Source organism: Erpetoichthys calabaricus, chromosome 13 (genome assembly GCF_900747795.2).
Source record: "Erpetoichthys calabaricus chromosome 13, fErpCal1.3, whole genome shotgun sequence".
Classification (NCBI taxonomy): domain Eukaryota; kingdom Metazoa; phylum Chordata; class Cladistia; order Polypteriformes; family Polypteridae; genus Erpetoichthys; species Erpetoichthys calabaricus.
In genome coordinates, this window is record NC_041406.2 from 8,627,802 (window position 1) to 8,646,083 (window position 18,282).

Below are 18,282 nucleotides of genomic sequence, written 5' to 3' on the forward strand. Positions count from 1 at the left end.
TTTTTTTCCTTCCATCAAGAAGATAGGAACACTTTATAAATAGTAATAAACCTTCCATTATTTTTCACAGGACCTTCTATGTATTCTGACTTTTGGAGGGCACTTTAAAGTTAGTTTTCTTCAGCGCTGCTCCATGTGACTAATTCTTAGGCATTCAGCTCACACAGCCTTCCCTTACACCAGTGTTTCTCAACCTTTATGGTCCCACAACTCAGTTTTGCCATTTTTAAATTCAAAGACAACACACTAGAAGCAACTGCAAACTACCCCCTAGGTAATACAAGCATGACTGGGGGTCCTCCCTTGGTGAAATAAGCTCACTTAGAAACAAGGAAGTGCTGTTGATCACTCAGGTGACCCTCTCGAGAACCAAGGATGGCAACACACAAAATACCAGTTGCAACCCGTGACTGACCCTATGGTTAAGAAACATCACCTCACATGGACCCAGCAACCACATGCCGAGACACAAAAGTCGGTTTGTGCTATCTCCATATGGGCACTTGAAGTATGTGTACTAGTGAACCACACCTAGGGATTGCCAGACATCTGGCAAAAGGAGTACATGTCCTAATTTTTGGCCTCATGTCCTCTATCCAGCAGGCAAAAGCTAAAAACCTGTAAAATGTTGGGCTTTTTTTTATGACATATCAGTCCCATTCAGTTAATGCCATACAGATAAAAAGGAAATTATGCAACATTTATCGTACTACAATCTCTGAAGGGACACCCCCACTATTTAACTTCATATTCAAAAATGATAGTACTCCAATCTCGTAGGCGCTCCTGTATGTAATTATCCATGTGTCTTTTTTTTCACCTCCTTTCCTGCTTTCTTTATCCTCATCTGGTTATCCAGGTGTCTGGCAACCTTACCCACACCAGTCCAAAAGAGCCTCAATTGCAATGACCTGTACACTTTGTAACCAACATACAGCCCAGCCAATATAACATATGACCAAATGGCTGGTCCCAAATGGACCCATAAGTCAGCGCATGACTATACTTGCATTTCTGAACCAATATACAAACTGCACAGGTGAAGAAATACCTCAACAGATTGCATTAACTAAAGTCAATTTCACCTGCTTTAGCAGAATTTTCAAGAATACTTCAAACTATTAAGTTCATACCTTTTTCTGTAAAGTCACAAAAGGGGACAGCAGGGGTCTGATGAAAGTTCTTCATTAGTGAAGAAGCTATGCAAGCACAGAACTGGTAAAGATCTGTCAGACTGTAAGTGCCTTGACAGCACTGGATGAAGGTATTTCCCATCATGGCCCACTTTTCCTGCATCTCACAAAGCTAAAAGAAAAGTAAGATACTACAATGATAAATATTTGAAAATATTACAAATCTAAGGTCTTCAAAATTTCTGAATTTTCTGAGAGGCTTTAGTCTTATTATTATTATTAAACTTGCATTGATTTTCTGAGTTAACTAAAACTATTACTTGTTATACTGTAGCTATATGGCAAATAGTATGTAAACCACAATTTAAAGATTCTAGTTTTAATACTGACTCACTGTATGAAGCTGAGAAGATTAACATTTCAGCGCTTTTGCAGACAACAACATATTGGTATTTGTTTTCCTATTGTTATTGGCAACTGCGTTGCTTCCAAATTACAAATACAAATCACTTAGTATATTAAGATGGCAACATACCTTTCCTGATGTTCAAGTTTGTGGATACATTTTCAAAAATCTTTACATGTGTTAGTGAGAATTAAATCTCTTTTGGCACTAAGGATTTTGGACAGAATTTTGGTGGTGACGTCTGAGTTATATATTGAGCTGAAAATAAATAGCACGGCTTTTTGTTTTTGAGTTCAATCATTTATCTCTGTGCTCATTCCACAAACAGCCTCTTGGCTTGCCTCTTTTCATCATGGCAAAACACAACAAACTGTATTTACGAACCTTTGACTTTAAGCATATTCATTAAATGTAGCACGAAGTGCTTAAATGCCCCCAAATTATTACATTATTATTACTACTATTCATTTTTTTCTGCTCTATATTCGTGAACATCTTTATCATAAGAGGAATTCTGTAAAACTTACCAAATGAGAGCAAAAACAAATTTCAGTAAAGCCTTGCATATACAGTGTGATTTTGGCACAATTTTTATGCCCAATTATTAGGTTCAAATGTTAGCTTCATCAACCATTGTTTCACATGTAGTATGAGAGGGGTTATGATGTCTGATTGCATTTTACAATTGGGGTGTCGTATGACTGGAAGAATTTCTGTCATGTCAGAAATTTAACTGGGCTGTCTTTAATGTGACCCAACAAATTTCCCGACATCCTTTGTGCAGTGACCGCTCATGTAACAACAACAACAACCACATGTACTGAAAGTCACAAAACCCTTTCATATCATCCATCTATAGCCCAACATGAAAAGACATGAACACCATGATTAAAATTGACAACTACTTCAACAGGTAAGCCAGATGAAATATTGAAATAGAATTTGAAGAGAACAAATATAACATATATGCAAAATGATTAGTATTGTATTTCACTATGTCACGGTAGAGTGGTTGGACACTGTACACTGGGTGTTGCTGTTGCCATGCTCATTTTCACTTTTTTCATTACATACAGCTCACTATCATATAGCAATACACATACAAGTAAATGGTCAAAGACGAAAGTATCTTAGAAAACACTTACTGGAAGAAACCACATACAGAAAGGTAAATTAGATTACATACTTCCAGTTCTCTCTGTAAAACTGATGAACCACACTGTTCACAACTTCCCAACAATTCACATGTCCAGATATGCCTTTTTTTCTTTATAAGTTTCAAAGCACAGTACAGCAAGTATCAGAAACTTATTTCTTCACGTTTGCTCACATTTTGAGAAACCTGTGGCCATACTGTTTTTTTTCCCCCTCCAACATGTAAAGCTTTGCAAAATGTTAATGGGGTAAAATTGGCCTTCAAGGCCATTTACACATGTAGTCTGAGCACACACATCATGACAGGTCAAATCGGGTTGAACGTGCTTGAAGAGTTTGAGCACACATACGACTGGCAACCATCGAGCAGTACGAGTAGTTGCTTTACCATGATTTGTGAAAAGAGCACAGTGTATATCTGGCTGTTACTTAAAAACTTCAAGTCAGAGGGGAAAGAATAAAACCCATTATAAAATGAACCAGAAAAATGCAATAAATGCACTGTAATACAAATGGTAAAATATATAAGATATTGATCAGTCTTACATACCTTAATTTTGGCACAAGCTGAATGTATATCAAATTGATGATTCAAGTTGGGCTCCTTTTTAAGAATCCTGTTTTTGCAGGCAAAAGAAGTAAACAGAAATCTAATAATACAGCTCTACAAATAGGTAAATACATTTCTATTTAAAAAGGTGCATAAGACTTAAGATTTATAGCAGTTGTATACAACCATCTGACTGAGATGCAGGGTCTTTGTTCTTTGATCAATTTCTCATTTTTGTTTGCATCCGCCTAGTTTTCCCAACTTCTCAAAAACATGTCATAGAACACCCAGTATAATGTGAAATTTCTATGACGATCTAATTTTAATATACTGTTATGAATGCAGAATTGTATAAATCTTTTAATATTTTGCTTTTAACCTCTCTATGAGTTAAGCAGTATCAACTAGGCAGAATGCTTATGTCAAGAACAATAATATGGAAAGCTGTCAAGTCTGGTTTGTAATTTGTATTTGTAATTTTCTGTTGACCACTGTCAAAAAAACACAATTCCACTGTGATTCAATGCTGTATAACAGTAAAATGTAAAAATTTCCAAGAGGTTGAATATTTTTATTGGCACTTTATAATTGTAAACTTCTAAATCCAACTGCCTAGTCTAAGAAAATGCATTCCAGTTAATATAATATACAATGTTTATAGCTTTCAATGTTAGCAGAGTGGTTTATCCTTCATGAATGCAAGTAACCACCAATAATTATTGCAACCAAGTCAAACTATAATTATTATTGCATACTCACCTTACAGTTTTATCCAAAATGAATTAGATGGTAAGGATACAGTTCAGTGTTTAGGTGTGATAAGGGGGTCACAATTTAAACAGTACAGAAGTGGTTTTGATGTATACTAGAGTAACAACCACACCAGCTTTGTCAAGAGCGTATCAGTATCAGTTGGAGAGAGCTCACGGGCAACATTAATGTTTTAGTAGACATACAGTACACCACAACTCTCTAGATAATAACTGGAAAAAGTGTTAAAATTGACAACTCATTTGAACTCACCTAGATTTTAAAGAATGCAATATTTTAATGTATTTTATTGGTGCCTTCAATTCATCAAATTTATGTAGCATGAAATTGAAATTCTCTTCCGTAAGAATCAAGCCTGCTTCCACACTCTAAAAAAAACAAAAGCCACAAAGATAATTCACAATAAAACAAAGAATCATCATTACTGAACTGTTTAAATATAGGTATCACTTTTTACATATTACGTTTCATTAACTTCTTATACATTATTTGATTCATTCTTTAATATATCATGTTTACATTAATGCAACGTGTTCACGGTTTCTGGTTATCTGTAGTTAAACTGTGAACAATTAAATAGTAATATATTTTGATCAACAAAACTTGCAGACGATATGTAAGCCAACAACATATAAATACTGTAAATGATTTGTATCAAATGAAATCAAATTAAATAAAACTCATTTTATGTATTATATCTCTTTGTGTAAACACAGTATTGTTAATATTAAAAGTTATTTGAGGTTGTTAAAAAAAACAAAAAACAAAACAAAAAAAAAACTGCAAGGTCTACGCCAGCTATCTTCCGCCTTTACAGCTCACTTAGGTATTCAGCAGATTTGGACATCTCTTCCCAGCTGGTACAGTCTTGCTCTCTTTTGCTCACCTCTACCAGAAACCTGCATAAAACTCTAGCCACCATCCTTCTAGAGCTCACGCTCACTTTATTGATTTCCTTTCTCCTGAAGTCTGGTTCTCCTTTCTTGCCCACTCCTTTCCTTTACAGCCAACCCCAGCTGATGCTGGCACTAGTTAACCAGCAGAGTAAGTAAACAAAAATCAAAAACAATAAATTAAACAACAAAAATATCCTGCTATGATGTGCCCCTCCACAGTTAAGGGGAAGGGGCAAGTATTATTTGCAAATTGTCACATTCATGGAGGTTTTCCACCCCTAACCCGTGAAAATGTGAAGGAGTTACCCATAGACTTGTGTCACAAGGTATGTATGTACATCAAGGACATTACTTAACATTAAGGTAAACAAATGCCACTGTTTGAGGAGTATGCACATCTTAGAGAACAATAACCTCACACTTAAGCACATCACCGTAATTTCACTCAAGGCACTAAAACCCTTCATTAAATTTGTTTCAGAAGAGACGTATATTATTCCTATAGATTTTGGCACAAAGGAAAACTATGTATTTGCTCCAATCATTCCTTCCTAAATGAAAGTTGTGTTTGACCATTTTTTTAACCTAAGCTTTTTTTCTTAGTCTTTGGCTTTGTCTATCTATCTAACTTTGAGAATGACTAGATCTTTGCAGTCTTGATGGTGCCACATTCATTCTCTATCCCGAACGCTATCTGATGCCAAAAAAATCATTGTCTCCCCCATCTAATAATCTATATGTTTTCACAACTTTACCTTAAAGACATTTCTTGTCGCCATTTCTTTCTTTTTTTTTTTTATTACCCATGTGGTACCGAAGACCTTAAGAACAGATTGTTAAAATACTGTAAGCAGTAACTATTAGTAAAAACAAATGGAACTAGGTTTTTCAGTCATACTGAAGACAGTTAGATCAGATATCATATATGATTGGCAATATTTAAGGGTGTTGACTATTTCAATGTATCCATAACTTAATTTTCTGAAAATCTGAAATATGAATTTCTCATTTGCAAGCTGCATGGTGTACATCCTGAATCAAATCTATGCATAAACAGACATACACACTAGTGCTCATGCACTTTCCATGTGTTTTAGTGTTTTTTTTTGATGTGAACAAAGTTTATGTTCTCAAACCCTAATTCCACAAGGAATTACACGTCTTTCTGTGCTTAAGTCTTTTGTTGGAGGGTACCACTAGAGTAATTTCCTGTCACATTCGTACCTTTTTGTTGAGGCATGTTATGTTTGTTTGAATGTCCCGTGACTATGATGCACACTTTGCCAATTACAATGGCAATCTATGCAGCTGCCAACCTAGAGATGGGCTGGAGACAGAGACAATATTGGGTTAATTCCTCCATGGCGCCTGGAGTATGTATGTGCTCAGCCTCATCTGCAGCAAACAGCAAGAAGGCAGTTGCTAAGGAACATAAAAGGATGCGCTTCCTGTGTTTTCCCTTTTCCTGCAAAGAAGGAAAAATGTCTAAGCATGGAAAATATGCTGCATGTCACATATTTTAAATACGCACTGCAATCCTTCACAGCGATATAAAAAGGACCCATACTAGGCATGTCACAATACCAGAATTTCTGTATTTGATACTAATATATATTAATAATATATATAATAATATTGATTTACTGTATGCAAACGTTAAAGACGCATACAGCACCACCCCGCTGCCTGCGCTTGGGAAAGCAGATCATAACCTGGTTCTGCTTCAGCCTCACTACAAACCAAAAGTGAGAGTCCTACCTGTAACCACACGATCATTCAGGAAGTGGACCCCGGAGGCTGAGAATACTCTGAGAGAATGTTTTGGAACTACAGACTGGGATATCCTGCAGGGATCACATAGTGAGAACATTGAGGAGGTTGTTGACTGCACTACTGACTACATCAACTTCTGTATGGACACTGTAGTTCCAGTAAGAACTGTACGCTGCTATGCTAACAACAAGCCATGGATTACAAGTGACATCAAGGGCCTTTTGAACCAGAAGAAAAGGGCCTTTAAAGACGGTGATCAGCATGAGCTCAAGCGCGTGCAGAAGGAACTCCCGAGTCCAGCTCAGGGCGGCGAAGGAGCAGTACAGGAGAAAGCTGGAGCAGAAGTTGCAGAATAACAGCATGAAGGAAGTGTGGGATGGGATGAAGATCATCACTGGCTGCAGCTCGAAGCGGGGTACCACCATCGAGAGAGATGTGAAGAGAGCAAACCAAATGAACATCTTCTTTAACAGGTTTGACCACCCTAACCCACTCTCACTCTCACCTCGGAGTACTGCAGCCTCCACACATCCTTCTGCTGATACCAGCATAGGAGAGACATCCCCACCTATAATTACAACAGCGCAGGTGAGCAGAGAGCTGAGGAGACTTTGTGCCAGCAAAGCAGCGGGTCCAGATGGAGTATCGCCACGACTACTGAAGGTCTGTGCATCGGAACTGGGGGCTCCTCTACAGCGCATCTTCAACTTGAGCCTGGAACAGGGGAGAGTCCCGAGGCTTTGGAAAACATCTTGCATCACCCCAGTCCCAAAGGTATCACGTCCTAGTGAGCTGAATGACTTTCGGCCTGTTGCTCTGACATCACATGTGATGAAGACCATGGAGAGGCTGCTGCTTCACCACCTTAGGCCACAGGTTCAACACGCCCTTGACCCTCTGCAGTTTACATATCAGGAGAAGGTGGGAGCGGAGGATGCCATCATCTATATGCTACACCGATCCCTCTCCCACTTAGACAGAGGCAGTGGTGCTGTAGGAATTATGTTTCTAGACTTCTTTAGCGCCTTCAACACAATCCAACCTCTGCTCCTTAGGGACAAGCTGACACAGATGGGAGTAGATTCATACCTAGTGGCATGGATTGTGGACTGTCTTAAAGACAGACCTCAGTATGTGCGTCTTGGGAACTAGGTTCCTATACTCCTCCTCCTCCTGCCCACTCCTGATGCAGCCCACGATAGCAGTGTCGTCAGCGAACTTTTGCACGTGGCAGGACTCCGAGTTGTATTGGAAGTCCAATGTATATAGGCTGAACAGGACCGGAGAAAGTACAGTCCCCTGCGGCGCTCCTGTGTTGCTGACCACAATGTCAGACCTGCAGTTCCCGAGACGCACATACTGAGGTCTGTCTGTATAATGTGTTAAAATTTCCAAATTCACATATAATAATTAAACTATTTTTTCTTCTAAGCTTTTGATTATCCTGTTTTGTAATTTTATAAAATTCATCTTTTGTTTAATGTTACTCAATGTATGTATCTTCTTTATTAAATAATATAAAAATGCCACAATGGCATCGCTACAGCCTTTAAACCCAAACTTTAAAAGGTTAGGGTGCTTAAAGGTAGCCTGATGATTCGTGCTGCCAGTGATGAAATGCCTTTTATCTTATATGGTGTGTGCTTTCAGTCATCACAGTAAATATATTGGTCTAATTACAAATAGAGTAATCAGAGGTGGTGGTACCATTAATTGAGGAGTCAGAGTTGAAGGTTTTAGGTACTGACTCCACAGCCCTGTTCTGCGTAGTACAGCTATTTAGGAATTACTTTAGTTCATTAAAATAGACCTTATGATAAGAAACATCACCGAAGAATTACCCAGTTCCAACCTTCCCTGTATTTTCAATCATTCCACATGCTCATAACTTGCAGTTCTGGAAGTGGTATGGCAGCTTGTCTCTGTACTTGACCTAATGTTGAAGTGTCTTGTTTTGAAATTTGCAGACCAAAACTACACCTAATATCCCAGAAAAGGTCTCACAAAAAAAAGATTACGCATAACCTTCCCTGATTCCCCTACCCCACACAGGATGTTAGTTACAGAGCACACTATAAGTATTCATAATTAGTTATCATTGATACATACTGTATAAGCTTTTGAATTTGCTTAGCAGTCATATGCAACACATACAGTATGTGGATTGCTTAGTACTCATCAACGTTTGCACTGTTTGCATAACTTGTAAAATCTTTAAAACAGACTTAACGTAGCACTCACTCAAGCTGCTGCATTTCAGGTGATGATGTTGTAATTCAGAGACTGAAAATGAGGCATCTTCAATTTTACTTTATTTTCACAAAGTGTACATTTGCAAGTAAGTAATAATTTTCCATTCATTAGTAAAATGTCATTAAATAATTAAAAAGGTCTGTTAGCACTAATGAGATTAACACATGCCAGGTATCTGCAAATAAACTTATTTCTGTGCTAGTAACAAGGACTTGCAAGCATGAAAATAAAAACACCAATCCTTTCCAAATGTTTCACCTTCTGATGTGTTTCTGGATGTTGTCCTTCATTAATCTAACTCATAAAAGCTCATCACACAGAGAGACATATTGCCAATATTTAAACCTTATAGAATGATTTGACAAATTCGGCACCACACCATGACTCTCTGCCCATCCTTAACCGTGTCTACTTTTCTAACAGCAGCCCTGATGGATCTACTTTTACTTTCAGCCACTGAAGGTCTTTAAAGAAATTGCTACCTAAAATGATTTGTTTCAGTTCGTTTGGATATTTTGTTGGGTTGGTTTTACCAAAGTCTGGTCCAAGATTGTTATAGTTTAACAACGAAGAGATACGAACTTTGTAAAATTTCTGAGTTGGCAACATCTCTACTGAACTACATGTAGGTAGGCGAAGAGAGTCTGCCATGTGATGAAAAACTAAACATTCTAATGTGTTTTTGTATTCACTCTATATTTATTCATTTATCTTTTTAGTTCACATTCACAGCTCAAAAAACCAGATATTGTGAAAATAATCCAGTAGCAGAATTATATTTTAAAATATTTGTCCCCAATTTTTCAATGTTTCTCTCTCAAAATGGATAGTTGATATATCATATTCTTTTTGTTCTTAACATCAGCCACATCATATATATTGCATACCAGGGATTTTTCCAGCCTTGCATCCAAACGTGCTGGGGTAAGGCTCCAGGTTTCCTGCTATCCTACTATGGATAAACAGGTTTAGATAATGTGTGTATATTGTTCTTAATCTCAGATGCTGTCTCTGTCATTTTGTACCTGTCCATATACCTATTACCTGCTCTTACTCTGCTTGTTAAGGTTTACTGTTCTTATACATTGGCTATTCAAGTCTCATCACCCCTAACCTCCACACTACATGCTTGTTTTTCTTTGTTTCCCTGAATACAGCTAGGTGGGGTCTGCACACTGATTCAAGTCTAAGAGTCATTTTCTTCCTAAGCCCCCAAGATTTTCACGATCACACCTGTCAGAACACTGAAGAATCTGTTTTCTAATTTTTGATATCTATATAAATGTAATGAATTATTATTATTATTATTATCTTTTCAGGCCTGTAGGTGTCAAAATTCTGTCTATAAATTTTCTGTGCCTGAGATGGAATCAGAGATCAATATGGCTGGTAGAAAATAAAGCACAGTATGGGAGATTTTTGAATGCAATATTGAAGGCATTCATTTTAAGCACGTTGTCTTGGAGGAGATATGTTGTGTGCTATAGACATTTTGAGTAAAAAACCATCAATCCTTAAAATTCACCTAAATTTCATTACAACTTGGCCCATTCTGAGCAATAAAAGGAAAAAAGTGCTAACAATCCGCCCAGATTTGTTCAACACAAATGACATAGAAAATATTAAAAAAATTATAAAATCATGTAAAATTGTTCATATTCAGTATCTGGTTTTGATTATGCTTGTTTTTATCAGACCAAAACAAAACTAGATAGCAAACCATGTAGTGTAGTAAGCTTCCACTAACAAATTTATATCCAAACCCATTAAGTGTACAGTTTTGTCTGATCGTGACACAAAACTAAACCCCGTAGGAGCTCCATGCCATAATTACTAAAACTGAAACCAATAGATATAAAAATAAAATAGAAATGTCTTTGTGAAATAAAAACTAAATTAAAACTAAAAATACACGAAGGAAAACTAAAGTCAGGAAAAATATAGAAATAAAAACTAATATAAAAAGGCAAAACTATAATAACCTTGGTCTGGTCAGCAACTGAATCTTGATTTCTATGGTACTGGTAATCGCTGTGTTTTTTTACACCATAATTAGATTGCAAACTCTGTATGATAATAGCTTTCAGTTTTGCTTATGAGAACATCTGATATTTGGGACTGTGTCTCAAGATATGCACAACACCTAAAACGTCCAGTGTTACTCAGGGATGTAAACAGTCAAGGCAGTTTTTATATTGTGTGCCGCCACCAACAACATACTGGAAACACAGCAGGTAACACCTGATCACATTTGTTAAAAGCATCACAGTGCGGCCTTCAGGTTCACACAAATTAAAAACAAACAATATTAATTTACTTTATAAAGTGATTCACAAGTTTATGTACATTGTCCAGTTATGGACAGGGACAAGTATGCCTCCATAAATGTTATTTAATACCAATGATTTATTTTATTGTATCTTTTTACTGTATTCTGTTTGGTAAATATCCAATACTGTAGCACTGTATATAGTATCTGGAGGTATTTAGGCAAGTATTAATACATAAAATAATATTTAAAATAAAAGTGATTTTTTTTATAGGTCAGTTTCAAAACTAACGTTATCTCTCCACCACAGAATAAAGAATAAAAACATCTTAATTTACTTTCTGTATACTGAAGGTGGGAGTTTAGTCATCTAAGGTATTAATGTGAAGTATGGATAAAAAATTTATATTTTTTTTCCACAAAAACTTGAACATTACAATGGCGTGCTACTTAGTTAAACAAGTATCAATAACTTAACAGATACAGCCATTTACATTGAAATAAATACAAAATTGAAAAAAAAATTGAAAAAAACAATTCAATTTGGGATGCTCTGATCGATCGGCCATTGATCTAAATTGCCTGATTTTCACAAAAAAGACTTGATTGGTGAATTGTAAAATTGGCCAATCACAAAAGCGGATTATTTCAGTCCCTGCTTTTCTAAGCTTCATAGTAATTTAGCAAACTTCCTGCAGCGTAAACAAAGAGCAGCAAGTCGAGGCTTGCTTTAGCAGTATGGACTCTTCCGCATAGCTGAGAGTGAGAGGCATTTGTAACATCAGCTTTTACGTTAAAGAAAGTGGAGTAATAAACTGTGAAAAAGTCAGAGGAGTCGTCCTCTGCAGTTAGACAAATGGCAAGAAAACCTACTTTAATTAATTCAGACCTTTTATATTGTCCTTAATTAAAAATGACACCATTTCAGTATGGATTGCGAGCTTAAGTATGACTGCAGCAGCTTACATTTTTAATTTGGAAAATAAAAGGTAAAGAAGAATTTGAAATTGCTGCTTATTAAACAATAGACTTGTTATCTTAACAGCAAAATGTATCTTTTACTTATAAAACGGTTAAGCATATTAGTCTTGTGTCTTCTTATTAAAGAACTTATGAACATTTGATACACTTGTGGCTTTTTTTTTTTTTTAAAGACTTGTACGGTGTTTCTTATTCGTGGCTGTGTGTCATACAGCACAAGTTTCGGTACGAAACAAGTACTACATAATTAAAATGCTAATCCTTATTATAATGACACTTTGAGAATTACACGTCTAGTTGATACACTGAAGAAAAACTACTTTTTTAACCCTTCTTTCAGATAGGTACATTACAGAAAAAATTAAACAACATGAAAGCTTGTAATTAATGGGAAGCGTTTTACTTTCCTTTTTGCCGCATGTATTACGGATACATAATACTGTATATATTTCATTAGTGAAAGTATGTACTTTAAAGAATTTTTACTCATTTTAGTATTTTATGGTCACTGGACAATAACCCTACATTATTTCATCTTCTTAATGAAAAATGAACAGTTAACACCTGTGATCTATAGTTTATTTATAAAAATACACTTTCATATAGGACACAAGGCTTCTGCGTGCCTGGTTATGCATAGGCTTAGTGTAAAAACTTTTTTAAAAGGATAAAGGGGGAAAAAAAATTGAAATCGGCCGATGAAGTAACAAAATTGGTGATCCGTATCAGTCTTTAAAAAAAAAAAAAAAAAAACCCGATCAGAGTATCCCTAAATCCAACCCCATCTATGAGAAATACTTTCAAAAGTACAATTTGTTTCTGCTAAGTGCTTTTTATTTCAAATGTTATTTTAGACCTATGTGGTCTCTTCTTTGACAGCTCCTACAAGGTCTTGCAGGTGAAAAGACTTGACTACTGCAGTTGTTGTTCACATTTTCCTACCATCAGTATATAGTTAATTCTGACCAGCCTTTTCTAGTTGAATTAAAATTATTTGTAAAAACATAATAGTTTATGTATTTAACCGCCACCTCATCATGGTGCAGGGGTTTGCGTGTCCCAATGATCCTAGGAGCTCTGTTGTCCGGGGCTTTATGCCCCTGGTAGGGCCACCCAAGGCAAACTGGTCCTAGGTGAGGGATGAGACAAAGAGCGGTTAAACAAACCTTCTATTATGAATGAAAACTTTGGACGGCGTTTTCCCTTGCCCGGATGCGGGTCACCGGGGCCCTCCTCTGGAGCCAGGCCTGGACGTGGGGCTCGATGGCAAGCGCCTGGTGGCCGGGCCTGCACCCATGGGGCTTGGCCGGGCACAGCCCGAAGAGGCAACGTGGGTCCTCCTTCCCATGGGCTCACCACCTATGGGAGGGGCCAAGGAGGTCGGGTGCAGTGTGAGTTGGGTGGTGGCCAAAGGCGGGGATCTTGGCGGTCTGATCCTCGGCTACAGAAGCTGGCTCTTGGGACGTGGAATGTCACCTCTCTGAAGGAGAAATAGCCTGAGATAGTGCGCGAGGTCGAGAGGTTCCGGCTAGATAATAGTCGGGCTCACCTCGACACACAGCTTGGACTCTGGAACCAATCTCCTTGAGAGGGGCTGGACTCTCTACCACTCTGGAGTTGCCCCCGGTGAGAGGCGCCGAGCGGGTGTGGGTATACTTATTGCCCCCCCGACTTGGAGCCTGTTCATTGGGGTTTACCCCGGTGGACGAGAGGGTAGCCTCCCTCCGCCTTCAGGTGGGGGGACGGGTCCTAACTGTTGTTTGCGCGTATGCACCGAACAGCAGTTTTGAATACCCACCCTTTTTGGAGTCCCTGGAGGGGGTGCTAGAGGGCATACCTTCTGGGGACTCCCTCGTTCTGCTGGAAGACTTCAATGCTCACGTGGGCAATGACAGTGAGACCTGGAAGGGCGTGATTGGGAGGAATGGCCCCCCTGATCTGAACCCGAGTGGTGTTTCATTGTTGGACTTCTGTGCTCTTCAAGGATTGTCCATAACGAACATCATGTTCAAACATGGGGTGTTCATATGTGCACTTGGCACCAGGACACCCTAGGCCTCAGATCGACTTTGTGGTCGTGTCATCAGACTTGAGGCCACATGTCTTGGACACTCGGGTGAAGAGAGGGGCGGAGCTGTCAACTGATCACCACCTGTTGGTGAGTTAGCTTCGATGGTGGGGGAGGATGCCGGTCAGGCCTGGTAGGCCCAAACGTGTTGTGAGGGTCTGCTGGGAACGTCTGGCAGAGCCCCCTGTCAGATGTAGCTTCAACTCCCACCTCTGGCAGAACTTCCGACCACATCCCGAGGGATGTGGGGGACATTGAGTCCGAATGGGCCATGTTCCGTGCCTCTATTGTTGAGGCGGTTGACCGGAGCTGTGGCCGTAAGGTGGTCAAGTGCCTGTCGTGGCAGCAATCCCCGAACCCGTTGGTGGACACCAGCGGTGAGGGATGCCGTCAAGCTCAAGAAGGAGTCCTACAGAACCCTTTTGTCCTGTGGAACTCTGGAGGCAGCTGATAGGTACCGGCAGGCCAAGCGGAATGTGGCTTTGGTGGTTGCTGAGGTAAAAACTTGGGTGTGGGAGGAGTTTGGGGAGGCCATGGAGAACGACTTTCAGACAGCTTCGAGGAGATTCTGGTCCACCATCCAGCGTCTCAGGAGGGGGAAGCAGTGCAGTGTCAACACCGTATATGGTAGGGATGGTGCGCTGCTGACCTCGACTCGGGACGTTGTGGGTCGGTGGGGGGAGTACTTTGAAGACCTCCTCAATCCCACTAACATGCCTTCCAATGAGGAAGCAGAGCCTGGGGACTCGGAGGTGGGCTCCCCCATCTCTGGGACTGAGGTCACCAAGGTGGTCAAAAACTCCTTGGTGGCAGGGCCCCGAGGGTGGATGAGATACGCCCAGAGTTCCTCAAGGCTCTGGATGTTGTAGGGCTGTCTTGGATGACACGTCTCTGCAACACTGCATGGACATCAGGGACAGTGCCTCTGGATTGGCAGACCGGGGTGGTGGTCCCCCTCTTTAAGAAAGGGGACCGGAGGGTGTGTTCTAACTACAGAGGGATCACACTCCTCAGCCTCCCTGGAAAAGTATATTCGGGGGTCCTGGAGAGGAGGGTCCGTCGGATAGTCGAGCCTCGGATTCAGGAGGAACAGTGTGGTTTTCGTCCTGGTCGCGGAACATTGGACCAGCTCTACACCCTTACCAGAGTCCTGGAGGGTGCATGGGAGTTTGCCCAACCAGTCTACATGTGTTTTGTGGACTTGGAAAAGGCATTCGACTGTGTCCCTCAGGGAATCCTGTGAGGGGTGCTCTGACAGTATGGGGTTCTGGACCCCCTGATAAGAGCTATTCGGTCCCTGTACGATTGGTGCCAGAGCTTGGTCCGCATTGCCGGCAGTAAGTCAAACTCATTTCCAGTGAGAGTTGTGGACTCCGCCAGGGCTGCCCTTTGTCACCAATTCTGTTCATAACTTTTATGGACAGAATTTCTAGGCGCAGCCAGGGCGTTGAGGGGGTCCGGTTTGGTGGACTCAGGATTGAGTCACTGCTTTTTGCAGATGACGTTGTCCTGTTTGCTTCATCAGGCCGTGATCTTCAGCTCTCTCTGGATCGGTTCGCATACGAGTGTGAAGAGGCTTGGGATGGGAATCAGCACCTCCAAATCCGAGACCATGGTCCTCAGCCGGAAAAGGGTGGAGTGCCCTCTCAGGATTGGTAGTGAGATCCTGCCCCAAGTGGAGGAGTTCAAGTATCTCGGGATCTTGTTTTTGAGTGAGTGAAGAATGGAGCGTGAGATCGACAGGCGGATCGGTGCGGCATCCGCAGTAATGCAGGCTCTGCATCGGTCTGTCGTGGTGAAAAAGGAGCTGAGCCGCAAGGTGAAGCTCTCAATTTAACAGTCGATCTACGTTCCTACCCTCACCTATGGTCATGAGTTATGGGTAATGACTGAAAAAACGAGATCGCGAATACAAGCGGCTGAAATGAGTTTCCTCCGTAGGGTGTCTGGGCTTTCCCTTAAAGATAGGGTGAGAAGCTCAGTCATCTGGGAGGGGCTCAGAGTAAAGCCACTGCTCCTCCGCATCGAGAGGAGTCAGATGAGGTGGCTCGGGCATCTGATCAGGATGCCTTCTGTATGCCTCCCTGGTGAGGTGTTCCAGGCACGTCTAACCAGGAGGAGGCCCAGGGGAAGACCCAGGACACGCTGGAGGGACTATGTCTGTCGGCTGGCCTGGGAACGCCTTGGGATTCCCCCAGAAGAGCGAAAAGAAGTGGCCAGGGAGAGGGAAGTCTGGGTATCTCTGCTCAAGCTGCTGCCCCCGCGACCCAACCTTGGATAAGCGGAAGAGAATGGATGGATGTAAAAACAACTAAGGAAATGGAACACAGGCTTAGAATATATTATAAAAGGTGACACAGTGTATGGTTTACAAATGGCAAAACTAGTTGGAGGTTTATAAGAACAAACAAAACTGTCAAGTAACCAACAGTTACTCACTGATAAAGATTACAGTATTTACCCGTGTACCACACGCACATTTTTTCCTGAAAATTAGCATTAGAAAATCAGATGCGCGTCATACACAAGGAAATTTTTTTCTGTAATGTTTACTTCTTCTCGCTCGTTCGCTCTCTCTCTCGCTCGCACGCACGCACTCTACACCTTGAATGTAATTATATAGGACTTTCCACACAAGTTAGTAAATTTCTCTCTATGACATAAGCGATGCAAAAATGCTGTTAGAAAAAACAATCACATATTAGAACATTATTTTATTCTTTACATCATTTTCTTGACATCCCTCTAAGAGATGAGTTCTGTTAGTAAACTTGTAAAACTAACAACCACTTAAAAATGAGAATAGCTATACCATACTCGTATGAAATGTACTTATGCTGGAGCCGCAAAAATACATACATCAGTACATGAATGTGCAGATATAATTACCTGTTTAGTTATAGCAGTCAAGTTTTCAACAGCATCTCCATATTCCCAATTTTTCACTCGCTCAAAAACATTTAAAAGGAGGTGTATGGGTGGCTGTTTGCAGAAAATACAGACATTACAGCATAACTTCACAGGATTAAAATAAAAATTTCGCTATAATCACATTAATCAGAAAAGGTGAGATTTTATCAGTTAATTAGTTTTAAAAACTTACAAGACAGACATTGAAAATCATTTACTCCACCAATGCAGTTTATACTTGTAAAATTCTATGCTACAGTAGCCTCAAGAATGATATGATTTACCAGAAAGCAGCAGCATACAGACATAAATATATATATTTTTCTATACAAAGTCCAAAACCCAGTATATTGTCTTCATTATAATAAGATGAAGAATAAGAAGTAGAATAAGAAATATTAGCAAATGAAACCCTTTCACCCCAAAAAGTAACAATTTCATTAATTGCTATACCTCAAAGAAACAGTTCAAATAAAATGGTTTTTTTTTATCAACAATTTTTGTTTCATATCTCCTCTACTTATATCTGTACTTCCACTATATGTATTGTTTTCAACCATTTGCCTGCCTTGCTGGCATCTCTGTCTATTTCTGTTTGCAACATTTTACTTGCAGAGACAATGTGAAATGGATGGATGAGGGGCTTCCTTTGCACAGACTTGTCACTTCTGCTGTGATGCAAATTACCCTAAGTTCTTGTCTATAAGCCGCGGCTTATCTAAGGAAAAAAGTTGTGAAAATGAAAAAATAGAATATCGGCTTATACATAAGTCCGGTTTATACAGTAATCCCTCCTCCATCGCGGGGGTTGCGTTCCAGAGCCACCCGCGAAATAAGAAAATCCGCGAAGTAGAAACCATATGTTTATATGGTTATTTTTATATTGTCATGCTTGGGTCACAGATTTGCGCAGAAACACAGGAGGTTGTAGAGAGACAGGAACGTTATTCAAACACTGCAAACAAACATTTGTCTCTTTTTCAAAAGTTTAAACTGTGCTCCATGACAAGACAGAGATGACAGTTCTGTCTCACAATTAAAAGAATGCAAACATATCTGCCTCTTCAAAGGAGTGTGTGTCAGGAGCACAGAATGTCACATAGATAGAGAAAACAAT

The 18,282-nt window shown here is 39.7% G+C and overlaps 1 protein-coding gene across 4 annotated transcripts in view; it reads right to left on the reverse strand.

The window, feature by feature from the left end:
* Positions 1-18,282, reverse strand: part of topaz1 (testis and ovary specific TOPAZ 1) — a 124,451-nt gene that overhangs the window by 33,920 nt on the left and 72,249 nt on the right. For all 4 annotated transcript variants that reach the window (XM_028817934.2, XM_028817935.2, XM_051935620.1 and 1 more), the window contains 4 exons: positions 17,145-17,237; positions 4,268-4,383; positions 3,245-3,311; positions 1,134-1,305 (listed from right to left, as the gene is read on the reverse strand). In XM_028817934.2, the coding sequence (XP_028673767.2) occupies positions 1,134-1,305; positions 3,245-3,311; positions 4,268-4,383; positions 17,145-17,237 (448 nt within the window). The remainder of the gene's footprint in view (positions 1-1,133; positions 1,306-3,244; positions 3,312-4,267; positions 4,384-17,144; positions 17,238-18,282) is intronic.